Source organism: Protopterus annectens, chromosome 1.part2 (assembly GCF_019279795.1).
Source record: "Protopterus annectens isolate FY-2018-M chromosome 1.part2, PAN1.0, whole genome shotgun sequence".
Classification (NCBI taxonomy): domain Eukaryota; kingdom Metazoa; phylum Chordata; order Ceratodontiformes; family Protopteridae; genus Protopterus; species Protopterus annectens.
The window spans coordinates 954,883,862-954,910,950 of NC_056727.1; the positions used below are offsets into that span (position 1 = coordinate 954,883,862).

The following is a 27,089-nucleotide window of genomic DNA, read 5'->3' on the forward strand; positions in this document are numbered from 1 at the left end:
CCAACAGAACCAAGACGCTCTCCTCCAAAATAATGAAGCCAGTCTGGTAGTCCCCAGCCAATAATAAATTCCAGAACAGAAGGAAGAAACTGTTGGAGAAAAAAGTGAAGTCCCAAGACTGGAAAAACTCCCTTATTAGCCTCAACGAAAAAGATTCCTCATCAAATAGTCTAAAGCCAGCTATGAAGGTAGAATCACGGCAGACACTAAAAACAATCACAAAGCCCAAGAACCTCCACGGCAATACCCAGATTTGCTCTGAGTTACTGCACAGTGGTACCTCCTATACTGAGCCAACAGATATTGCCATCATACTGGCCGACAGATTCAGTGCCAACTTTACCCCCTCCCAAGGGACCAATCGCAATACCGGAAGAATGCCAGGCACCCAGCATTACTGCAGCACAGGTTAAAGCTGCATTGTCCAAGGCCAAGAGTACAGCTTCCATGGGACCCAATAATATCCCTGGCTGTGTTCTGCATGAACTACAAAGCAAACTTGCACCACATCTGTGTGCCCTGTTCAGTCACAACCTCACCTCAGGCTTTGTCCCTACCGAATGGTGCACTGCTACAGTCATCCCTCTCCATAAAGGGGGAGTGACTACAGACCCTGGGAATTGTTGCCCCATTAGCCTGACAAGTCTGATATGTAGATGGACCTGATTAACAAAGATATAGGAAATCTCCAAACTTTGGATCCCACGCAGTTTGGCTTTGTGAAAGGGAGATCATGCCTGCTCAACCTGGTTGACTTCTTTGAGTCAGTCACCAGGGCTGTGGATGAAGGTAAGACAGTGCATACAGCCTACCTCGATCTGGCCAAGGCCTTTGATACCATTCCTCACTCAGGAATTATTGATAAACTCACCAAACTTGGCATCAACCCATATATCACTAGGTGGGTTGCAAATTGGCTCACAGATAGAACACAGTGTGAAAGTAGCAAACTCCAAATCAGACTGCTGAACAGTCAGGGATCGGTCCTGTGTCCTGTCCTGTTCAGCATCTACTTCTTAGAAGTCCAGGCCAACACAAAGGGACGCTGGCTGACCAAGTTCGCAGACAACTGCAAGCTGGGAGCAATCAACTCCCCAAGTGATGCAGACATCCTACAGAAAGGCCTCACTGAGACCAAACCAATGACTGGTGTCGAAACCATGGCCTTAAGCTTAATGCCAAAAAATGTGTCGTCATCCCCTTTGATAAAAACTCAGTTCTCAGTAATTACCACTTTGATGGGAGCCCACTGAACACTGAAGGCATTATAAGAGATCTGGGGATGCAGGTTGACAGCAGCCTCTCCTTCGACAACCACATGTGCCACACAGAAGGACTTTCTGACCACAGTGGCAATCTCATTACCAAGGGTTTTGCATCCAGGAAGAAAGAGGTCATCATCTCTCTCTACTCTTCCCTCATTAGACCAATCATAGAGTATAATGCCCCATTTGGCATGTACCTCACTAGACATCTGCAACAGCTGGAGAGGCCACAGAAGTACCTCACGAAGAGGATCCTAAGCATTAAACACATGTCCTACACGGACAGACTCAAAAAGACTCCAGCTATTCTCTGTCTCATCGCCTACGTAGGAGGCGATCTCTGCTTGACTTACAAAACCATGTCTGACCCAGCTCTGTTAGAAATGCTACATCTAAAGAAATCCCAATCCCTCTGCACCACATGCTCCAGAGGCCTCAGCCTCATTACTGCAATCAACAGAACATGCTGGCGGGACAGGTTCCTCACCCAGAGACTGACCATGCTCTGGAATAGACTTCCCATACATGTCAAGCAGAGCACCTTGCTGTCAGTCTTCATGAGAAATCTTGATGAGTGAATGGTTAATAGAAAGTTCACCCCAGGGATCACTCCAGTGACTCTACTTGATAGAGGCACTGGGAGCTAATGTTGGGTGGCACGATCCCAAGGCACTTCTATGGGCTAGGCTTGTAAGGCTCCAGGGCCATTAGCCTAGTACACACCTATGAACTTAATTCTTTCAAAAATCTCTGGGTATTATTTATATTTTTGCACTTCCTCTGTCTGTCCTTTTTCCAAGCAGTCCAAAGTTTGTCTATGTAATGTTTTTCATGGATTTGTTGTACTTGAACATGAATCTTTATTTGAAGCTTTCGCAGGTTTTCTTGTGCAAGTATTTTTCTTTCCTCAGATTTCTCTAATAATCTTTGAATATTTTCTGTCTGGAAATTCTGGGCTTTTTGCATAATAGTAACGATGCACAAGTTCGTCCTTATCCTCAGCATTTCACTTTGCCATCATGTTTGACCTGTCAGTTTTTGTGATTTTTGTTGACTACTAATCCCTCCTAAAACAACGGAGGGGCCATCCTCCCTCTGAGCCTGGCCTAACCCCACTGTAGGCATGCTTCCATGTCTTGAAGAGTCTAGATTGGCATTTTTCCAGTCCTAGCACCAGTGTGCACACCATGCTCTCTGTGTAACTCTTTCAGTACTTGAACCACTACTCACATTTCATTCATCCTGCTTTGCAGCCCAGAGCTGGGATTAGTTTTCCATATAGTTTGTAACTAGTTTTAGCCCCTTTGAGTTTTCTTTCCTTCTGTCACCCCTGTTGGTCATAGAGGTCATTGATGTATGAGTTTAGCTTTAGCTGCAATTGAATGCCTTTTGCAGTTTAGGCTGATGGTGCATGTTCTGGGACATTGCTTCCTCCTACTTTGCTACTGCCTGTACTCTTGGAGGAAGTGGATTATGTGGTGAATAAAGGAAGTGTGTTATTCTAACTGCTGATGCCCCCCCCCCCCCCCAAAAAAAAAAAAAAAACATTGAGATGTCAGCTGCAGAAGGAATGTTCAGAGGTCATTTGTACTTAGGGCATTTAGTCTTCTCATGTCACAAAGACTGTGCTTCTTTAGTTCTCTGTATATTCACTATGGCACACTCTGTATCTTCTGGAGTCTCTCAACACTTCCAACTTTGGTCCTTATTGCTCATACTCTGGTCTTCAGTTTACATGTCTTAGTGCTTGTCTATCTGTATGAGCACAGAATCTTCTTTCTGCTACCTTTTACCATTGTTTATTACCCATTTCAACACATTTTGTTTTCATTTTATTACAGTCAAAGCTAGAAGATGTCCTTAACCTGGCAACAGAATTTCAGAATTCTCTGCAAGATTTTATCAACTGGCTGACACAGGCTGAACAGACCCTAAATATGGCACCACCTCCCAGCCTCATTCTGGATACAGTATTGTCTCAAGTAGAAGAACACAAGGTAAGATGAAAGTCCCAAAGCTCATGTGTGGATACACGATGCCTAGCTGTGTTTGTGGTCTATGTAATAGAGTGTTGAAATGTTAAGTGTTGCTGTTAGTCAGTTCTCAACTTTAATTTAATGGATTTTGTTTGTTAAAACCTCATCACTGAACTTTTCAAATGACTGAATTAATATATTTATTCCTTAAATGCTTTTAAGCCTTACAGCTGAATTGAGTTGTTGGTTGTAGTCCAGTGCATTAAAGGCCATGATCATGAAATTAATTGTAAAATGTGCTATAATTGAATGTGAATAAGTGACATTGTGTTCTTTAGTAGTACACCATAGATCACAGCTGGATATGAATGAGTACCATTTCCTTGTTGTAAAATGAAAAGTCACGTGCATCATTTTATTTTATAATAAATCTATTCAGGATAAACATAAATGTGAAGTAACTCAGCATAGAGGCATACAGCTCTGACGAAAACCCAGGTGACTTGATTTCAGTCTGTATCTCTTTCATCTGTTGGAGCTGACAGAGAGAAGTAAGAAAGAATGTATCTGGGAGGTTTACCTCTGGGGGGATGTAGGGAGTACATGTCTGAGGTGCTCGGTTCCATTGTAGAGTCTCTTATGAACACTGGAGACTACACAGAAACACTGGGCTCAAGGAGAGCAGAGCAGTACCAAGGTGTACTTTGCTTGTAGAAGTGGGTGACATTCCCTTTCTGTTGACAATCACACTCTGAATCCTAGGGCTCTTTTCTGGCCATGCACAGTAGGTCAGGGAACGAAAACAGTGTATATGACAGTCCCACTCAAGGTTTCCACAGTCTTCGCCTCAGAAATGAATGAGTCATGCAGCTCTTGTGAGGGGATCATTAAGACAGCCATGTGGAAGAACTGATTGTCAGTTGATGGAAACATAATTAAGTAACTGCTTGCCACTGACGCAAAAGGCACTAACATTTACTTTATGCCTAACTCTTCAAAGCCTGATGTTACCTCACCCTGCACAGGCTGTTATATACTGGGTTATTTAGTAAACTAATCGCGAGCGTGCGTGTGTGTGTGTGTATATTTTTTATATATATATATATATATATATATATATATATATATATATATATATATATATATATGTATATATATATATATATATAGAGAGAGAGAGAGAGATACATGCATATATATGTGTGTGTATGCGTGTATTTATACAAGTTTGTATACACTTGTATGTATATATATATATATATATATATATGTATATATATATATATATATATATATGTATATATGCACATATATATGTATTTATACACGTGTTTACATACCCACATAGTTAAGTTTTACATGTGTGTGTGTGTGTGTGTGTGTGTGTGTATGTATATGTATGTGTATATGTATATGTATGTGTATATGTGTATATATATATATATATATATATATATATTTTTTTTTTTTTTTTTTTTAAATATGCACATTTGTGTCAGTGTGTGTATGTGCATGTAAATCTTTTAAGACATATATATGTGTATAGAAGTTAAACCAATCAGATTCTTTGCCAGGTGTTTCTTGAGGAGGCACTGTTTCCTCAAAATGTTTTTCACTTGGAAAGGGAAGTAAATATTGTGGGAAGAAATATCCAAGGAATTGTTATGGCTAGGCTTCTATAGGCCCTAGGGCTGATAGCCTAGTACCTAAACCTATGACTGTTTAGGAATTCTGTTCTGCAGAATTCAACTTATTCAACATCCTTCCATGAGGCAACATACAACTCTATTGCAAGCTTTCTCTGTGGCATAGATACATGCACATTTGTGTCAGTGTGTTTATGTGCATGTAAATCTTTTAAGACGTATATATGTGTATAGAAGATAAACCAGTCAGATTCTTTGCCAAGTGTTTCTTGAGGAGGCACTATTTCCTCAAAATGTTTTTCACTTTGAAAGGGAAGTAAATATTGTGGGAAGAAATATCCAGGGAATTGTTATGGCTATGCTTGTATAGGCCCTAGGGCTGATAGCCTAGTACCAACCTATGAACCTATGACTGTTTAGGAATTCTGTTCTGCAGAATTCAACTTATTCAACAACCTTCCATGAGGCAACATAAAACTCTATTGCAATCTTTCTCTGTGGCGTAGATACATGTGCCACCATCAGCCTGATTTCATAGACTGCAGAATATATGTGAGTTGTCCACCCTCCACCAGAAGGTTCCTGTATTGAGGGGCCTGCCAAATCCAATCTCTGACGTGGGAAAGGCTCTTCCTGAATTTGGTCTGTGCACCTAACCAGATCGAAGAACTGGATCCATTTCAGTGGATGAGGTCACTCTGTCAAGCATTTCCACTGTAGCAAAGCAGCAGGTGTGAATGATATCTCTAGAAATACTGAGGGTGCTGGACTTTGGTTGGGTGAAATGATTGACATGCTTTTTCAGAATTGAAAGAAAGGCTGAATTAGTACCTGTTTACTGGCAAAGAGTAGTTGTTATCCCCATTTTGCATAAAAGGGAATAGGAGGATATATTACAGTTAAATAAATATCACACTTAGCCTGCCAGAGAAAATCTATCTCTTGAGTGCTGGAAAAGCATTCATCAAATAGTAAAGTTTTTGATTGAGGAAGAGCAGTGCAGGTTCTCTTCTGACTGTGGAGCAGTATATCAGCATTTTATCATTCACTACAAATACTGAAGGGATCATGGGAGTTTTGCAAGTACTGTTTTACATGTGTTTTGTAGTTTTGGAGAAGGCATATGACCACATACCCCTGAATGTTTTGTGGGAAGTGCTGCAGAAGTAGAGGGTACTAGAGCTAGTGCTGTGTGCTATTTAGCTCCTGTATTTGAGGCATAAGAGCTGTATTTGTATTTTTATGTCATGGCAGACATTTAGGGTGGGCAGAGGATCCCCCCCCCCAGTCTGAGATTTTTGTGGACAGTTAAGACACAACCAAAGTTTGTAGATGTGAGGGTCGCATATGTGCCGTTTGCTTATTATGATGCGTTTTTAGCTTCATGTGACTGTAAACTCCATCTTACAATGGAGTGGTTTACTTTTCCCTGTAGAATGTTTGGAATGAAAATTTGCCTCCAGAGCAGTAATCCATGGTTCTGTCCCAAGAAAGACTGGATTGCAGGGGGGAGTAGATATACCTCACATGGAGAAATTTATGTAGCATGGGTTCTTGTTCATGAGTGAAGGTAGGAGATTCAGCAGTGGATGGGAGCAGTAGTGCTGCATACATTACGCTAAACTGTAATGGTGAGGTGAGAGCTCAGTCTTAGGGAAAATCTCTCAATTTGCTGGTCATTCTGTGTCCCCATCCCCACATATGGTCGTGAATTTTGGGTAGTGACTGAAGGTATGAGGGGAGGGATACAGGTGGCTGAAAAGAAATTCTTGCACAGAGTAGTCATGAGCTATGTGTAATGACTGAAGGGATGAGATTGAGTATATAAAAAAATAAGTGGCAGAAATTAAGTTCTTTCACAGGGTAGCTGTGCTCACTCTCCAGAAAGTGAGGCACTCAACATTGTCGGACTAGTTGAATTGGCTTGGACACCTTCTGAGGATGTACCCTGGATGTTTCTTATGGGGAGATCTATCAAACACTGGCTCACTTGGAGGAAACTCCTGGCTTATACCTAGGGCATTTTGGAAAAAGTCTGCATCTGTTTGCTTGTGGATGTTTCTGAATCCCACATGATTTGCTGACTGTTGCTGAGGCATGGGAAGGCTTAGCTACCCTGCTTGGCTTGCTGCCACAGTGATCCTCACAAGGGTAAGCAGTGTAGAGAATTAATAAATGAATATATTGTGGTAAGAGTGAGGTCTCCCATCGGTACATCTTTCAGGAAGTGTTATTGCATCCTAACTAAATATAACAGGGTCATTGTGCCAAGGCCTTCTGATAGCAGCAGTGCGTGTTTTGAATACTCCTGTATGATTCTAAAAGGATTTTATAAGAATTTCAAATTTAAATTCTGTGATATGATATAATTTTGATTCATTCCTCAACTGATGAGGTCAGATCAGATACTCTGGTCTAACTCAAACTCTTCTTCCAGATTATCAGGTCCTAGAACTCTCAAGCTTTTCATTTTTCTAAGTTGGTTTCCAGTTAGCATTTGTGTCAGCAATAAAATAAAAGTATTTCTTTTTATGGCAGTACAAGTTTTATTTTATGATCTAGTGAAAGTTTCTTTATAAAGTACTAGTGTTTGCTGCTAAACTTGTGATATAACAGTTTCTTCATTGGCTTATCACACAGCTTTTTAGCCCATTATAGTCAAAGGTACTTCAAGGGCAAAACTTGAGACTCACCAGGTATCTCCAGATAGTCTCCATAGTCATGTCTTTGATCTAACACAGATCCCATAGGTCACAGCATATTTCCACCTCACACTAAAGAGTTTAAGGCTTTGAACAGGGATGACAAAATAATTTTCTTTTCTTACTTTGAGACTTGAATCTCTGTCTAGATTCCAGTCACCCCTAGTATACCAGGTGCTCAAGAACTGGCAAACCTTCCAAAAAGTTAAGTCTTAGATCTTGAAACATCTGGGGAAAGACCCTTACTTAGCATGCCTTATTTTTTTTTTTTCTGTATTCAGGTAGCCTTGAAGATGCTTTGTTGCTTGCATGTCTGCAGTGAGAGGATTTGGTATAGACACTATCCCTTTTCCTGGGTTGGGAATGAGTGATCCACATCACCATGACAGCAACTCCCATTTTCCTCTACTCTTGCAATGAGGGTTACTGCAGTGTAACTTGATGACTGGCCAAATACTTGTCCCAGGATCATCAGTGCATCATTGCCCCCCCCCCTTCTGAAGGATTTTGGTATTAAATAACCTTGATCTGACACCCTCTTCCTGAAGCTCCCACAAATGTCTAAGCTGTTAATTTCTTTGTTTCATGGAGCATGAGAAGCAGCCATCTTATCTCGGACCTGTGCAACTTCAGTAAGTACACTAGTATGTTAAATTGGTGATGGTGAGCCTCCAAGTCTTCATGCCTGTGCTGCCTTAGGGTGTTACTAGACATGATTGTGGCATTTTGACACATCAGTATGCAAGGGTCCACATAGGAATTTCTTTTTGTTCACTGTGAATGGACATGGCACTTGTATACAGAATGCTGCTGTTGTGACTCTCTTCTCTTCCTCAAGTTTTTGTCAAGGTTCAAGTCTTGATGGTGTGGAAGATTTTCAGAAGGAGAAACTCTATGTGTTCACTCTGAATGACTGCTTGTTGATAGTTCCATTGAAGAATTGCCTAATAGCATTTCTGGCTTGGGAGCTTCTGTCATTGAAGATCCCAATGTCTTCATACACTAAGAGAAGCCTTCTCAGGTCCCAGTTGCCTCGTATCATCCCTGGCATCTGCGATTGCAGATGGTGGGGTTTTCATACACTAGGAGAAGCCCTCTTGGGTCCCAGCTCGGAAGACCGTCTTTATCAGAGTAGAATTGTCTATAATTTAATGATTACCATTCCTTCCTACAGAATGGTCTAGGGATCCCTTTGTGTTCACCATAAGGTCCAATAAGCGCAGTCTTTGGAGTTCCATTTTCATGCCTGAAGATGTGGATGGTGCAGTGGAGAGTGAAGTGCTATAGGCTACAAAATCATCCTGCCTTTTTAGGTTTTCTTTTTTGAGGTAGAGCCTTGTCATTAGATTTAAGAGTGGTGAACGGTATCCACTAATGTCAGTGTAAGCCTTCCCTTTCTGCAGTAAAACTCAGTGCATTTCTTAGTGAAAGTCACAAAATCAGTTTGGGGAGCTAATTTATGGTTCAGTGGAAGAGGGTCCTCCAGGAATTGCATTTCTGCTTCAGCTGACTAGAACTCTGGAATGTGGTAATGTTCCTGGTCCTAAATGCTTTGGAAGAGGAGTTTAAATCAAAGCCCCTTTTGGTTTCAGTCAGCTAACCAAGCCATGTCACTGGAATGTGAGAATATAGCATGGCACACTTGTATCCCCTGTGCAGAGAGATGATGCATATCTGTCATTGGGCCAAGGAATGGACCATCACATTATGGAGTATCGTAGGAGAAGTGAATACATTGTTAGTCTCCGTAAGCCACAGCTCATTACTTGTCCTGGAACTGAGGATTTGTGAATCCTTTCTGGTCAAGGACTTTAGAAAGTGTGGTACCTCAGAAATATTGTTTACCACTGGAAGAACTTGGGCCACTCACTGTTTTTATTGGTGCATCATGGTAAAAAGAGGCTGATGGTGGTCATATTCTACTTCAAACGGCAGGGAAGATTTCCTGCCTGTTTTTTGTTTCCATTCTATACCTAATTTTTAAATTCTGAAAAAACTAATGCTCATCTTTGCCCTGTAATGGTTTAGAAGTTTGCTTCGGTTTTTTAGGTGCACAGCAGTGCAGGGCACTATTTCCGGTACAAGCTAAGGAAATCTTCCACAGCTTGGGTGACAGGTGGCTCCACTTAAGTGTCTAACTTCTTATGTAGATTCTCTACTCCCACTGGGCTTCTTGCTGGAGTGCGAGAAGTGATTGTAGGCAACAGGAAGCCAACTACTTGTCAGATCTGTTCTGACATATGGAGAGGTTGTCCATTTGAGAAGACAGGTTCATAGGTAGGTACTAGGCTATCGGCCCAAGGGCCGACGTAAACCTAGCCAACAAGGTTCCCTGGCTTATGCCACCCAAGAAAGTTATTTTCCTGTGCCACTGTCGAGCAGAGACACAGAAGTGATCCCCGGGGTGTATTTCCTATTTCCCATCCACTCATCAAGATTTTTCTTGAAGAGTGCTAATGAAGAACTTTGCTTGACATAGATGGGTAGCCTGTTCCAGAGTATGGGAAGTCTCTGGGACAGAACTTTATCCCTCCAGCATGTCCTGTTTATTGTGGTGACAAGGTTTAGGTTCCTAGAGTGTGTAGCTCGGAGGGATTGGGATTTTTTTAGGTGTAGCATGTCCAACAGCTCTGGGTTTGACATAGCTTTATATGTTAGGCAGAGATCATCTCGGAATAGGCGATATGCTACAGAGTAAAGCTGGAGTTTTTTGAGACGGTCAGTGTAGGGCATATGTTTGAGGCCAGTAATCATCTTTGTGAGGTACTTCTGTGGGCTTTCCAGCTGCTGCAGATGTCTTGTGAGGTACATTCTAAAAGGGGCGTTGTACTCTATAATGGGTCTAATGAGTGTCGAGTAGAGGGTAACATTGACCTCTTTTTTCCTGGATGAGAACCCTTTTATGATGAGGTGTGCCACGTAGAAGGACTTCCTGACTACTGTGGCGATGTGACTATCAAATTAGAGACTACTGTCCACCTGGGTCCCAAGGTCTCTTATCACACATTCGGTGTTAAGTAGATTGCTGCCTATGTGGTAGTTCATGGGTACAGAGTTTTTACCAAAGGGGATGACACTGCACTTTTTGGCATTGAGCTTGAGGCCATGGCTCTGACACCAGGCATCTGTCTCATTGAGGCCCTTCTGTAGGATGTCCACATCATTTGGGTCATCAGATGTCATGCATCCTTATATTTCAGGTGATCTTGACTCATTTCAAACATCTGGGGACTTATGTTTCACTTATTCCTTGGTCAAGGTTCATGCCTGGCATTTCTGCATGCCTTAAGCTTGTTAATGGTATAATTAATCCACAAGTTTATTCTGAAAGTTCAGAACAATAACGAAAGTTAAAACAAGCACTGTACGTTAACTCAACATTATATCTGGGAAGTCATGTTATACTTTGTTATTGGTAGGTGTATTGTCCAGTTATTCCTTGCTATACAGTTCATTAAAGGAGTTCAGCTCTTTCAACATTCCTTGAAGAACACCCTTTTCCATGCAGAATGAACTTTGTGACTAGCAGCCTTGCACATCCTCCATTTGAACCATTAGGGTTAGTAGCTTTGACACTCATCTTGGCGCACAGTGTTCTTAATGGCCATAAACTCTACTTGTAGCAGAGCTGAGCTTCACTCTTAATTGTAGAAAAGTCTATGTTGTCATTCATAAGTCTGAGATGTCCTTTAGGATTAACTCATAGTTTCTTAAAAAAAATGTTTCAAGATCATCATTTAACCAGTCCATTCATTCCCCTTTTTTCTTCATGGTGGCAGAATGGGGGATTCCTTGTAGTAGAATGGGCTGGAGGGTGAGTTTTCTTCTCTTCCCAGATGTGCAGTGCCAGCTCACATTTTTTACCTGAAGAAAATAAAGGAAATTCAGGGAGCAGGAACAGCTGTTCATATGAGTGGCAGTGGGTGGGATGTGGGGACTTGTTGTCAGAGTAACACATTGTGAAGTGTATTGCAGACTACATTGTGTTTTGGAATTATGCAGTGAATAACCCATTGAGAAGGACCTCTCTACCAGTAGTGTGCTTCTAGTGCTTGTTTACATTTTTTTTTCTTTCTGGCTATTTTGCTACTGATGCTTGACTGCTGGTTTGCACCCACACAAAACATTGTTTCTTGGGCCACATTTCTTTCTTGGGCCACATTTCTGGGAGTTATACCTCATTTGTTACTTTGTTGTTTCATTTATCTGACTTAATGAGTTCTTGACATTAGGACTTAAGCTGGTTCTGGCCTTCCAGAAAGGTTACATTTTTGTTGGTTAAGATTCTTCCTAGCAGTTACCCACCCCAAATGAGTCTGAAGTCAGCTGTAACATGTATGTTGTAACGATGTTAGTTGATCTATGCGGAGGCCTTCTGTAATTGGTGCTTAGGTAAGTACCTAGCCAGTTTCTCTTTGTGTTCAAAATAACCTATCCCATTTGGTTATAGATTGACCTTATCTATCTCATGGTCTGTAATTGTTTGTCAGCCTTAATGAGAATAACTAAGATCATGCCACGGGTAATTGGAGGGGACCCATACATGAGATAAAGCATTTAGGAGCTGTCTTTGTCTACTGGTAGTACAAGCAGGGCATTCCTTGGGTAAATTTTCTGTTTCCTGTCTATAGGTCTATGTCGTGTTTGAAAATGGACAGAGGTGAACTTTGCTTTATGTGGTTGGGGAGACTGTTCTACAGCAGCAATATTCTCTGTGAGATATACCTGTCCCTCCAAACTTGTTCTGTTGATGCTGCATGAGAGGTTTAGATCCAAAGACAAGAGTATTTCCCATGTCATTTGACTTGCTGATATGTAGTAAATCCATCAGTAATGGATCAGAGGATGCCATGTATGCCAGACACATTACTTTCCTGCTTATCCCCTGGCTTGTCAGGATGGCATTTCTGTCCTGTAGATGCACGTAGATTTCATTCACATTTTCATGTACATTATTTTCTGTGGTCGTCTTTTGTTATCGTTCAGGTTATGTTTGCTTAGAGGATAAGGGCAGGAGGACAGGGTCGGGGGGGGTTAAGAGTGTCTTTCAAGCCAGGTGAGTGATATTTCTTGCCTGTATGCCAAAAGGTGGTGTATTAATGTCTGAAACGGAAAAAAAAGAAATAAATGCTGAAATGTGTCTAGTTGGTAATATCAGAAGAGTAAATCCCAGCAGTTATTTAAACCGCATAAGGCTCCTCACAAGTCACCTAATAGAGTAAATGCATTTGTTTCTACAGTGCTGCATGTCTGACCTACAAGCAGAACTCAAATCATAGATGCCTTTCTTTAGTTTCTGCAGCATCAGAGATTACCACTGCACCTTGATATTGTGTAGTCCAATCTCACCTTCATTTTTACATATGGGTTCGGAGCCGATTTACAAGCTCGAAGACTTCTAGTAGGCTTGTGGCTAAGCAGGTATCCCATAGTGCACCAGTACAAACCCCAGATCTCATTTGCCATGTCGACAAGTTCGGTTGTGCTTCTTTTGGCTCTGGCTAAGTGTCAAATTCTTTTCTATTTAAATATAGTTAATATTGTGTTGTTACGGTTGCTATTATCCTAGGCAGTTGCGTTGTTTGCCCTTTTGGTGCAGTCTTAGTTTAAACTTGTTAGTTTGGTATCCTGCGTGCCAGTTTAGAGTTCCTTGTAGGCGCCGTTGCACCTTTTTTTCCGTATATCTGGTAGAGTGTTAGTTTTTGACGGTTTTCTGCTGTTAGTTAACAGGGGCTCCTGTTGTTATTTCTGACTGGTATTGGGTCTCTATTAGGCAGTCAGTTTAGTTTGCACAGATATTTTATTTTTGACGGGGATCTGCTTGTTAATTACTTAGGGTTGGAGTTTCCTTCCCTAGTACGCTAGCTGCTATTCCTAATTTTTACTAAATAGAGTTATATACAGTTTCTGTGTGCGTGAGTTTTTCCTTTTTCTGGTCTGTTTAAATTAGAAGACCTGGCTTTCTGTTCCACCGGGCTAGGCCCATTTAAGAGGACCTAGTCCTTGTGGTACTTCCTCCTGTAGGGCTAGGCCCATTTTAGTTAGAGGACCTAGTCCTCTCCCTTTCTTATTCTTCTTCCTTTCCTGGGTGTTGCGTGTGTGTGTGGAATGTCTAAAGAGAGTAAAGAGTACAAACCTTTGGGTTTTAAAAAGTGCATGAAATGCTCCCAAAAGATGTCTTTAACGGATGGCCACAGTAGCTGTGTCTACTGTTTAGGGGCCATCCACTTGCAGGAATCATGCTTGTTCTGTGATGCTTTCTCTCCTAGGGTGTTACAGGAGAGAAAGAACAAGCTTATTCTCAAGGGTCTACTAAAACCATCTCTTGAAGAAGTTCCATCCAGTTCTTCGGCTTCCTCCAAGTCTGGCAAATCTAAGTCTTCAAAAAGGCCTTCTCCAACACCTGCTGATGTCTCTGAGCTGCCTCCTAAACAGTCAAAATCTGCCTGCTCGACTCCACAGCCTTCGGAGCCAAAGGAGAGCACCATTGTGGTGTCAGAGTTTGTTCCAAGTGTTTCGGAGCCGACCTCTGAACCGATTGAATCAGCAGTTGAATCTGCTATTCAGAGCCGTTCTGTGGATTCCCCACTGGTTTCCATGTTACAGAAGTCTCCAGTGCCCCCTAGGTCAAGATCCCCTACTATGTCTTCCAGGAGCCTTTCGGAAGAAGATGTGGAGAGGGTAGTGTTGAGACTCCTGAAGTCGTCTGCTTTACCAAAATTATTTTTTGCTCCGACCCAGTCAGCTCCGGAGCCTCTCGATCCAGCTTTGCCCTTGTCTGCTATTCTTCCTTCGAGCCATGCTGGACCTTTGGAGCCGGAGTGCTTGGTGCCACCGGAGGAACTATCGGTTCCAGCTCCCTGTGTCACTGCTTTGGAACCGGGATTGGCTCTGACACGCTTGGTGCTATCCGTCATGTCCAGGGGCCAAAGCTCTCCTGTCGGCACCAACAGGGAGGGTTGGAATCGATGCTCTTCGGTTCCTAGCCTTCCTCTCAGTGCGTCGGCCAGGGTGAGCTTGAACCCTGCATCTTCCTCGGAGCTGACGGCTCTGGTTCCGACGTCAACCTTTGTCTCTTCGAAGCGGGGGAGGTCAGCATTTGAGATGATGAGGAGTGTGCTGTCTCATTCTCCAGCCCCTACCAGTGGTAGCAGCACTCTCCCCCCAAGAGCACCCACTTCGGTCTCAGCCCCTACTCTCTCCCGAGACAGCAGAGACCATCAGCCTCAGGAGCCATCGGCTGGTGGCCCCCACTCTTCCGTGCCCTCCCTGGAATGTCCTTTTGAGGAGACTCCCCAGAAGAGGATATGTAAGAGGAAGCATATTGACTCCCAGGATGAGTCTTTAACATCGGACACTGACCTCCAGGAGTCAAAAGGGTCCCCCAAGTCATTCTCTGATGATGTCTCCTTAATGGACATCTTGGAGATCCTTAAGCAGAGGTGCGACTGGCCCACTGTCAACCCTTCTGATGAGGAGTCGGTGTACCTGAAGGCTTTCAGGTCTCAGCCTTCTGCCTCTTGGGTGTCTTCACCTTTTGACGAACTGATGGATCTAGTTAGTCGAAAGGTGTGGGATACTCCTGATGCTGTGGAGCCAGTCCCCAGGAGACCTAATAAGTTTCTGTATGCCCCTCCTGGTAAAGAGTTTTTGTCTAAGGGCATTCCCGTAGATGCCATGGTGGTGGCGGCAGCCCCAAAGAAGGAGCTGGCGGAGACTTCTTCCTCTGTTCATCCGCCAAACAAGGATTCTCGACAGATGGACAGATTTGGGAAGTGTATCTTTAGTTCAGCGGCATTTGCCCTTTCCTTTGTTGAACTATCTCACTCACTTCCAGAGATTGCAGAGGGATCTCCTCAAGGAGTTAGGAGATTCTATACAAGGTGCGTGTACTGAGGGAGTCCCTGACAAGATTTCTGCTCAGTTGTCCACCTTAAATTATATAGTTAATTCCTCCATGCGGCTTACCTCCTATGCGGCTGATGGAGTGAGTAGACCAGCGGGTTCTGGAGTTGCCCTGAGGCGTCACTCCTGGATGCGCTTGTGTAATTTTGCAGAACCGTTCAAGTCTATTTTCACCAACGCCCCATTTGATGGTTCCTCATTGTTTGGTTCTAAGGTGAAGGACACACACTCGGTGTTCGCAAGAAGGAAAGACGCTTTCTGCCATGGGAGTACGCTTTACTGTTCCCTCTCGACCATACCCAAAAGGTAAAATGTGGTTCAGAAAGTCCCAGAGGGTCTTTCTGGACACACAGGGTGAACCCTCCTTCAGAGGCAGAAGAGGAGGAGGAGGAAATGGGAGATGTCGCCCTAGAGGCAGGAGCGGTCCGCAATACCAGCAAGGCCGTGATTCCTTTCGGGGACGGCCTTATCAGCGTGCCTGATGTGGGGCCCAACTGCATTTCTCTGGGGCCAGTCGGGGGTCGCATTTCTTTGTATCCAGAAGCCCGGCTAAATATCACGCAAGACAAGTGGGTACAAAGAGTTGTTACCAGAGGTTATGTCATGCCCTTTTCCCTTCCACCATGTATTCCCAAGAAGATCCCAGATGTACCCACCCAATCACTGGGATCAGGCAACTGTGGAGATCAACAAGTTGCTGTTAAAGAGAGTCATCCAGTCAGTCCCAGCAGACCAGATAGGATCCGGAACTTACTCCAGGTTCTTTTTAGTACCAAAATGAACCGGAGATTGGAGGCCAATATTGGACCTCAGCAGATTAAACAAATCCGTGAAGAAGGACAAGTTTCGGATAATAACACTGCAGTCGGATACTCCCGTTGTTAGGGAAAGACTATTGGATGTACTGTCTAGATCTCCAAGACGCCTACTACCATGTAAAAATGGACAAGGCATCCAGAAGCCATCTACGCTTCCGGCTCGGAGCCAGTCACTATCAGTTTTGTGCTGTGCCCTTTGGTCTCACCACAGCCCCCAGGGTGTTCACCAAATGCATGGCAGTCGTGACAGCTCACCTGAGACGTTGGGGATTCCAGGTGTTTCCGTATTTGGACGACTGGCTCCTGACCGCCCTCACCAGGCATTTATTCCTCCAAAACAGGGACGCCACTATTCAACTTTGTGCTCAGTTAGGGATCTCCATAAATTGGGAAAAACCTGATTTATTGCCCTCTCAGTCTGTGATTTTTTATAGGCGCAGAGGTAGACACAGTGAACATGACAGCTTGTCTCCCCGCCGAAAGGGCACAAAACATAATCTTTCAAATTCAGCGATGTAATGGGATCCTATCTCGCCTACATTCATAACTGATGGGTTCGAGCCAATCCATCGGCTCCGACTCGGCCTCTATATACTAGAACAAAGTCTCTAATTGGCTGGGCTACCCCTTATCCCAGAATGCACCACGCCTGCTTCCCCAGATCTCGTTTGCCGCTTTTCAAGCTAGACGTGGTCTCGACTTGGCTGGAGCTAAGTGGGTTTTTTTTTATTACTTTTTGGTCTTTTGACCTAGGGTTTTCTTTACAAATTTAACAAACAGCTGTTTTAACAGCTTTACATGTGTGTGTGAACCTGTTTTGGTGTGATTGGTTGTTGGTATTTTTTTTTTTTTTCTACATACCGGGCAAGGCCCATTTAAGTTAGAGGGCCCTTGCCCTTATTTGTGTGTGGGTGTGTTGATTTTGTCTCTATTGTACGTCCTGATTTATCGGGCTAAGCCCGTTTAAGTTAGAGGGCTTCTGCCCGTTTTGTGTTCTGTATCTCGGGCCAGTGCCGTTTTGAGTCAAAGGGCTCGTGCCCTACTTTAAGGTTTGCTTTTCGTTGTGGGAAATAGTTGTGTGATAGGATGTCGAAAGAGCAGAAGTCTGGTTTTAAAAAGTGCACCAAGTGCAACTACAAAATGTCTCTTACTGATAGCCATACTGTTTGCGTATATTGTTTAGGACCGAAACATTTGCAGGAAACATGTAGTGTTTGTCATGCTTTTTCCTCTAGGGTCCTTCAAGAACGAAAAAATAAATTGATCCTTAAGGGCCTTATTAAGTCTTCCTTTGAGGAAGCTTTGGCTTCTCCTTCCTCTCCAGCTTCTAAAAAGAAAAGGTCGTCGGCTCCGACCAGTCCGTCGGAACCGACTTCCAGGAAGCATAGGTCGACCTCTTCTTCCTCGGCTCCACTGGCTTCAGAGCCTCGGGTGGAAGGGTCTGCCTCAATACCTCTTTCCTCAGCTCCATTGGTGTCGGAGCCGCAGGTTGGGGGATCGAGAGGCAAATCACCTGCTTCGGCTCCTTTGTTCTCAGAGCCGTTGGAGGTGTGCAGCTCAGACCCCCCCCCCGGCCCCGAAGTCCCCTTCGGCGCCAATGCTTATTCATATGGTTCCGGATCCGGTGCCGATGGTGTTGGAGCCGTTTCGGAGCCGAGAGAGAAGTTTTCCTCTAAATCCTCCAGGTTGTCAGACTCAGATTTGGACAGAGTTATCCAGAGGCTTTTCCAGTCCCCGGTTTTTCAAAAATGGTCTCAGCTCCGGAGCCGGTCCCCACTTCGACGCATCTGATTCCTCCTCCAACCTCCTCAGAGCCGTTGGAGTCAGTGATGGTAGAGCAGAACAGAGTTGTCCAGTCGGAACCGAGACTCCCTCGGAGCTTCTCTGTTCCGACCATCATTCCTACCCTGTCCTCGGCATCAGGGTTCGGTACCGGGACTTCCTCGGTCGGGGCCGAGGGGAACACTTTGGAACTGGTAGCTTTGGTGCCTAGTCTTCCACTCGGAGCGTCGGCCGCAGGGATTCCTGGTACCATCGTGGTCTCTCAGCCGATGTCCTCCGTAGAGTCTGGAGGTCCTGCTTTTGAGGCCATGAGGAGTGCGCTGGCCATGTCCTTGCCGGCTCAGCAAGTCTCTACCTCACCGTCCCTAGACTTGGGAACTGGTGCTTCTGGTGTGCTTCATTCCCACCACAGTGGGGCCCCAGGGCCTGAGGATACCCCCTTGGGGGGTTCCCTTCTCCCGGGAGGTCCTAATGAATCCGCTTCAGATGAACCTCCAAGAAAAAAACTGTGCAAGAGGAAGCACATTGACTTCAAAGATACACCAAAATGAGGATGAGAATGACTTACTAACTGAGTGGAGACAAGCAGCACAAGACTGCTGTCTAAATTGGTTGAAAATACTTATCAAAAGAAACCAGAGAGCTATGGAGAGCCTGCATAAAAAGATAATAGAACTGCAACATGATCTTACTAATAGAGCTTCAACTGCAGTTTTTCAGTTAAACTTTAAAAGCATTAATGATAAACTTAAAAAAGTGGAAAATGATGTTATTGCTAGGAAGAAATCCAAATTAAACAGAGACATTCAAGATTATGAGAAGAATGAAATATACAATTGGTCCCGTAGAGGGCGCCGTTTTCAAAAAAACGTCAAGAGACGAACAACAGGAAGTGAGGAAGCATCTTCGTGCTCTTCTTTCGAGGCTGGGGGCAGTCGGAAGAGTGTTTCTTTTGAAAGTATTCCAACAGAAGCTCCAGAAGGGATTGTAGAGAACCGGAGAGGTGAGCAGAGCCATCGGAAGAACGTATCCAGTATGCAGATGAGGTCTACGAAGAATCAGGGTAAGACAAGTCATTTGTCAGCTTTGAATCAGCCAAAAAACTAAACATTGACTGTGAATGTGTTTTGAATAAGAAAACGCTGATAGCTGGTGAAACATATGATTTGTCTAGTATTGATTGCACCACAGTGTTAAATGGACATGATGAAAATATAGTTTTAAAGGACAGTAGCGCTTGTGTATTCAAACGCTTTAAGTATAACGCTAACGCGCATGTGGGACTGGACTCGTTTAAAGAAAAGACTGCTAATGTATTCAACTCAGTATGCTATGATACAGATGTTAACAATGTTTGTTCTAGAAGTGAGTTAGAAAGTGTTCCTATTTCTAGTGTAATTGATACTGTGGTGTGATATCTGACAATATTTATGATTTTGAAGTGTTTTCTGAACATGTAAATGGAAATGGTGGTGGAAAGGATGTTAGTATTAATGAAACATGTTTATTTAATGAAAGTTTGTCTTCTGGTGTAGTGTATATTTTAGGATGTGACTCTTCCCCACCCATGTGGTACATAGGTCAGACCACTAGGAAGGTTAAGATTCGCATTCTAGAACATTTGAGCGACATTAAGAGGGGCAACATGGAGAGTCCAGTAGCCACTCATTTTTGCAATATACATAGTGGTAATACTGTTAGTTTTAGATTCAGTGTACTTGCTAGACCTCATCTTTGCACAGGTAATTTCAAAGCAGCTTTGAATAAGCTTGAACAAAGGATGATTATAGGGTATCACACACTATTTCCTGTTGGAATGAATTTAGAATATGGATGAAATTTATTATGTGTAGTAACATTTGTATTTATGGTATATTTATTGTGGATTTTCTAATTGTGTACTATTAATATGTATTATATATGTTATTTGAAATTTAGTATAACTTGAATCTGTCTAAGTTTGTATAATATCAGAAAATGTGTTTTTATGTCTATTTAAGCTATTGTCACAAGGTTGACAGGGTAAAAATGTATGATGAGTTGTATTATTTGAATTTGCTTAAGTTAGCATATTAGAAGTTGTATTTTTATGTTTAGTAAAGCTTGTTTTTGTCACAGGGTTGACATGTTTAATGAGTTAATTAATTGAATAATTGTTCTATTTATGAATATATAAAAAGAGAATGCTCAGTTGTGTAATTGTGTCCCATTGAAGGCGAATTGCCGAGGTACCAGGACAGAACTGATGGATTAAAGCTGTTTTTTCTGCTTCACCTTCTGACTCCTTCATTTTGGTGTATCTTTGAATTTTGTGGTTTGCTGTTTGGAGTATCAGTATGAAGCACATTGACTCCCAGGATGAGTCTATCACATCAGATACTGACCTCGATGATGCGGAGGGGTCCCCAAAATCGTCCTCGGATGACATCTCATTCTCAGATATCCTCGAGATCCTGAGACAGAGAGGCGATTGGCAGTCCAAAACCCCTTCCGCAGAGGAGTCAGTCTTCCTCAAGGCCTTTGGGGCCCAGCCCTCCACCTCCTGGGTGTCTCCACCCTTCGATGAATTACTAGATTTAGTTTCTCGAAGGGTGTGGGAACACCCTGACACTGTGGAACCGGTGCCTGCCAGGCGTAACAAGTTCCTCTCAGCCCCTCCTCAAAAGGAATTTTTGACTAAAGGAGTTGCAGTAGATGCGATGGTGGTGGCATCTTCCACTCAGCAGGACGTGGCAGAGGCTTCAACGTCTGTTCACCCTCCTAATAAGGATTCCAGGAGCATGGATAGGTACGGGAAGCGTACCCCTTCTTCAGCGGCCTTTACCCTGCGGTCGCTGAATTATCTTTGTCATTTTACCAGGCTCCAAAGGGACCTCCTCAAAGAGTTAGGTGAGTCTCTTACGGGTAATCTTCCTGAGGCGTTAGCCCAAACTGTTGGCGCCCAGATGACTACTAGCCCAAACTGTTGGCGCCCAGATGACTACCCTATCTTCGATAGTCTACTCGTCCATGAGGCTCATATCATATGCGGCCGAAGGGGCGAGTAGAGCAACGGGAACAGGCGTGGCTCTTAGAAGACACGCCTGGTTACGCTTGTGTCCCTTTGTGGAGGCCTTTAAGTCTTCCTTCGCCGATGCCCCCTTTGATGGGTCCTCCCTGTTTGGACCCAAGGTGAAGGACACACTGACTCGGTGTGAGCAGGAGGGCAAGACCTTGACTGCCATGGGGGCCTGTTTTTCTGCTCCCTCTAGACCTTACCCCAAGGCCCAGAGAGGAGGGAAAATGTGGTTCAGGAAATCTCAAAGGTCTTTCCCTACTCCACCGAGTGATCCCCCCTCTAGAGGCAGGGGAGGGATTCAGGAAGACGCCGCCCCAGAGGCGGCAGAGGCCCCCGTAACTCTGGAGACCGCGATTCCTTTCGTGGTCCGTCCTACGCTCACCGTCCCTGAGACGTGGCCCGACTGCGCATCTCCGGAGCCAGTCGGGGGTCGCTTTGCGGAACATCCGCAGGCTTGGGAATCTGTCACCAAGGATCAGTGGGTGCTCCGGACCATAACCAGAGGCTATCTCATCCCTTTCATCAAGATCCCCCCTCTTCCTATCAGGAAAATCCCAGATGTGCCACCCAGTCAGTGGGATCAAACAGCGGTCGAGGTTTCAAAGCTGCTAAGAAAAGGAGTCATCCAGTCTGTCCCCGCCGACCAGATCGGATCAGGAACTTACTCAAGACTATTTTTGGTGCCAAAAAAGACAGGGGACTTAAGACCCATTTTGGACCTCAGATCATTGAATCGCTTTGTAAAAAAAATCCAAATTCCGAATGGTCACCCTTCAATCCATTCTCCCGTTATTGGAGAAGGATGTCTGGATGTGCTCCATAGATCTCAAGGACGCTTACTATCACATTCTGATAAGTCAAGAGTCCAGGAGTCATTTACGCTTCCGCCTGGGAGCCAGTCATTTCCAGTTCCGAGCACTGCCCTTTGGTCTCACCACAGCCCCCAGGGTGTTCACCAAGTGTCTGGCAGTAGTGACAGCTCACTTGAGAAGTCTAAGATTCCAAGTGTTTCCCTATCTAGACGACTGGCTCCTTACTGCCACCTCCAAGCATCTATTAGTTTGGGCGCTTATGACCACAGTCAGTTTGGGTCATTCACTAGGAATCACGTTCAATTGGGGAAAATCTGTGCTGCAGCCGTCTCAGCGTATTACCTTTATAGGCGCAGAGTTAGACACAAGAAGAATGCGGGTATTCTTGCCGGTAGAAAGGATTCAGGTCCTGCAGTCTCAGGTTCAAACCTTGTTACCCAGATCACGAGTTCAGGCCAGACTGATTCTGCAGTTATTGGGCACGATGGCCTCGACTATTCTTCTAGTCCCCTTAGCCAGGCTTCACATGCGGGTGCTGCAATGGCTGCTGTCGGTTCAGGAACTCCCCTTGAACCATTTGGTCCAGATTACGGAAATTTGCCGTCGGGACCTACGTTGGTGGCTTCTTCGGTCCAACCTGGACCAGGGGCGACCCTTTGCCCTTCAGCCTCCCGTCGCCACGGTGACCACGGACGCCTCCCAGATAGGGTGGGTGGGGGGGTCATTATCTGGACAGGTCTGTCCAAGGCACGTGGCAGGTTCACGAAACGCACTTACATATCAATATCCTGGAAATGAGAGTGGTGCTACTGGCGTTGCAAGCACTTCATCATGCTCTTCCCCGGGGTACTATTGCGATTCTATCCGACAACATGTCGGTAGTCTGGTACATAAACAAGCAAGGCAGAACCAGGTCCTACCCTGTTTGCCGAGAGGCCATGAGAGTGTGGCATTAGGCGATTGCTACCCAGCGTTTCCTAGTGGCAACGCACATTCTGGGGAAATCCAGTGTGATTGCAGACAGGCTGAGCAGGACTTTCCTGTTGCCCCACGAGTGGTCCCTCAACGACAGGGTGGCTGCAAACATCTTCGCCAAGTGGGGGCCTCCCTTGTTGCGACTTGTTCGCCAGCCCTCACAATGCGAAATGCAGGGAGTTCTTCACTCTGACTCCCTCTCAGGGGCAGATTCCCAGGGACACTCTAGCTCACAGTTGGCCCCCCCGGTCTACTTTATGCCTTCCCTCCGGTTCCCCTTCTCCCGAAGGTGATACAGAACGCGATTTATCTAGGAAGTGACATGATTTTGATCGCTCCACACTGGCCTCGTCAGGTTTGGTTCCCCTTCCTTCTGAGGTATGCGGTGGAAGGCCCATGGTTTCTGGACCTGGTGCCCGACCTGTTAACTCATCAGTTGGGACAGTCTCACCCATCCCTCAGGTCCTTGAGGTTGGCCGCTTGGTTACTCCACTTCCAACCTTAGTCAGAGATAACTCTCTTTCTCCAGACGTCATCCACATTTTGTCCTCTTCTCACAAACCTTCCACTATTAAACTATTCCAGCAAATGGAAGAGGTTTGCTCTTTGGGCCCAGCAACGAGGTATAGATCCCCTTACCGCCCCAGTACCTCAGGTTTTAAAATTCCTGGCTTCTTTGTTTTATTTGGGCTCTTCAGTTTCCACAATTAAAGTCCAACTGGCGGCTATCTCTAATTTTCATGTCTCCTTTGAGCCTTCCTTAATGGCAAACAGGCTTTGCAAATCTTTCCTTAAAGGCGCGTGGCTCCTTCAGCCCCCAATAGCCCATCCTGTGCCCCCTTGGGACCTGAATATGGTTCTAGCTTCTTTAACTGCCCGCCCCTTTGAACCAGCAGCTACTTGTGATATAAAATTTCTATCTTGGAAAACCGCCTTTTTGGTGTCAATAACCTCTGCCAAGCGGGTCTCAGAGCTTCAGGCTCTCTGTTCTAATCCTCCTTATTTGACCTTTCACAAAGACAGAGTGTCCCTCAAGTTAAATCCTCTTTCTTGCCCAAGGTAGCATCCCCTTATGCATTCAACAATCCTTGGAGCTCCTGTGTTTTTCCCAAATTCTCCAATAGCGCAGAATATATTTTCCATCAGTTGGATGTTCACAGACAACTGCGTTTTTAAGTAGGACCAATCAGACACGAAAGTCAGATCAGCTGTTTGTGTCCTTTATGAAAATAGGTTGGGTCAACCGGTGGCTAAAACCACCATAGCCAAATGGATTAAAGATTGCATCTCCTTCATTTATTCACGGTCCGGCAAAGAGCTACCCTTCCCAGTCAGGGCTCATTCTACCAGGGCAATGGCTACTTCTGTAGCATTCCACTCCAAATTATCGATAGATGATATCTGTGCGGCCGCTACCTGGACTTCTCCGCACACCTTCATTTCTCATTACAAGACAGGTGTGGCTTCTCGAGGTAGAGCTTCCTTTGGTTCCACAGTTCTCAGGAGTGTTTTCCAATGAGCCACCCAGATTTTAGGTGCTAGGGACGCTGTCCCATCAGTTATGAATGTAGGCAAGATAGGATCCCATTACATCTTTTAGTTATGTACTTACCATAACTTCGGATGTATGGGATCCATCTCCCCTACATTCATACGTACCCGCCCTCCTTCCCCCTTCCCATTGGATTTAGAGGGAATATTGCTACTTACTGAGTTTTTCTCTTGAAGGACTTTAGTTTGTTACAGTTGCGGGTATGTCTCTGTGTCTGGATGTAGGTATGAAAGCGAACAAACAAGTATGGGGAAGCAGGCGTGGTGCTTTCTGGGATAAGGGGTAGCCCAGCCAATTAGAGACTTCGTTCTAGTATATAGTGGCCGAGTCGGAGCCGATGGATCGGCTCCGAACCCATCAGTTATGAATGTAGGCGAGATGGATCCCATACATCCGAAGTTATGGTAAGTACATAACTAAAAGTTTTCTCCTGTTGCGGAAGGTCAAAGCAAAGTGGGTTCTTCAGTTCCTCGGGACTATGGCTTCAACCATTCTATTACCATCATTAGCCAGGTTGCACATGAGAATTCTCCAGTGGCTTCTGTCTTCCCAGTGGTCCTTCCAATGTCTCCCGCTGAGTCATCCTATCCTGCTGATGGAATCATGCAAGAATGACCTTCTTTGGTGGATAGCTCCCAACCAGTTGATCACGGGCGCCCCCTTTGTTCCTGCCCAACCCGTTGCCACTGTGACCACGGATGCCTCCCAGATCGGGTGGGGGGGGCGTTATCTCGGCAGGACTGTCCAAGGCACATTTCAAGAACATGAGGCTCACCTGCTTATCAGTGTTCTGGAGATGAGGGCGGTGCTCCTGGCGTTGCAAGCATTTCAAGACCTTCTTCCTCTGGAGACTATTGAGATATAATCAGACAGCATGTCGGTAGTTTGATATATCAACAAACAGGGCGGTACCAGATCTTACCCACTCTGTCGAGAGGCCAAGCAAGTTTGGGAATGGACGATTTCTTCCCAGTGCTTTCTGTTTGCAACGCATATTCCAGGGACGACCAATGTGATAGCCAACAAGCTCAGCCGGGCGATCCTACTGCCTAACGAGTGGTCTCTGGAACAGGATACAGTGGAACAGATTTTCTGAAAATGGGGACAGCCTTGCTGTGACCTTTTTGCCAGTCCAGTCAGTGCCAAATGCAGCAGCTATTTTTCCCTCATTCCCCCTCCGGGTAAGACGCCCAGAGATGCTCTGTCTCACGATTGGCCCATGGGACTTCTTTATGCCTTTCCTCCATTTCCAAAGTGATTCAGAAAGCCAGTCAGCTGGGAAGCAAGTTGATCCTCATTGCTCCTTACTGGCCTTGTCAGGTTTGGTTCCCCTCCCTCGAGCCTTTTCTCCTGGATGATCCTTTGATCCTGGACCCAGCTCCAGATCTGTTGACTCACATGTCAGGTTCGCTACATCCCTCAATCCACACTCTCAAATACTTGACAGCGTGGCTGCTCCAGTTCCATCCCTAGTCAGGCTTCATGATGTATCATCCTCAGTGTCACACATTCTTATGTCCTCCTATAAATTTTCAACTAGGAGGCTGTATGGCAGTAAATGGAAAAGACTTTCTCTTTGGGTACAGAAAATGAATGTAGAACCATACACTGCTTCTATCCCTGTGAATCTGGAATTTCTCTCCGAGATTTTTCAGCAAGGATCTGCCGCTGCCACTATCAGAGTCCAATTGGTGGCAATTTCTCAATTTTACTTAGGGTTTCCAGATACCAATTTAATGTCTCATAAGCTATGCAAGACCTTTTTGAAAGGAGCCACTCTATTGAAGACCACCACTGCAAGAACCTGTGGCTTCTTGGGATTTAAATTTTGTTTTGTCCAAACGGACATCTTCCCCCGTTTGAACCTTCCCACTCATCTTCATTGAAATTTTTGTCTTGGAAGACTGTTTTTGGTAGCTATCACCTCAGCTAGATGGGTATTGGAGCTGCAAGCCTTGTCTGTTAGGCCACCTTATTTGATCTTTCACAAAGACAGGGTGTCACTGCATACTAAACCCTCCTTTGTCCCCAAAGTTTGTTCCCCTGCTACCTTAAATCAATCAATAGAACTCCCAGATGTTAAGTTGTCCATCTCGCCTTCGTTCTTGCTGTTTGGGTTCGGAGCCAATCCTCGGCTCCGACTCGGGCATCTTCTATAGCTTGAGAGCTGTTTACTGGCTCTAGGCTACCCCTTATCCCAGAATGCCCAGCGTCAGCTACCCACATCTCATTTGCCGCTTCAGCTGCGAGGTTGCTTCGTTACTGGCTCAGGCTTAGTATAGTTTTTTCTATTATTATAATTGTTGTTTATTCTTAAAAATTTATTAAGTTTTTGTCTAGATATAGTACTTTATCCCTTATCTCTTTCTTGTATGTTGTAGCTTTGTTGGCCGTCACTCCATAACTCGCAGGCCTTCTGTTTCCCCTGAACTTGTTTAAATTAGAGAGTCGTTCCCCCCCCCCCCCCCCCTTAGGACAGCCATTTAAATTAGAGGCTCTCCCTTCTGTTCCTTAACTGTTAAAAAAAAAAAAAAAAAAAAAGACTGTTTGTTTTTGTTTCTTAGTTTAGTAGTATAACTTTTTCTTATTGTGGTTCTT

General features: G+C 44.6%; 1 protein-coding gene across 1 annotated transcript in view; it reads left to right on the top strand.

Moving 5' to 3' along the window:
- The window catches only part of LOC122792184 (microtubule-actin cross-linking factor 1-like), a gene marked incomplete in the record, with an annotated part of 3,579,694 nt that overhangs the window by 3,109,802 nt on the left and 442,803 nt on the right, over positions 1–27,089 (top strand). The window contains 1 exon segment of the mRNA XM_044059907.1: positions 3,107–3,262. Within this exon segment, the coding sequence (XP_043915842.1) occupies positions 3,107–3,262 (156 nt within the window).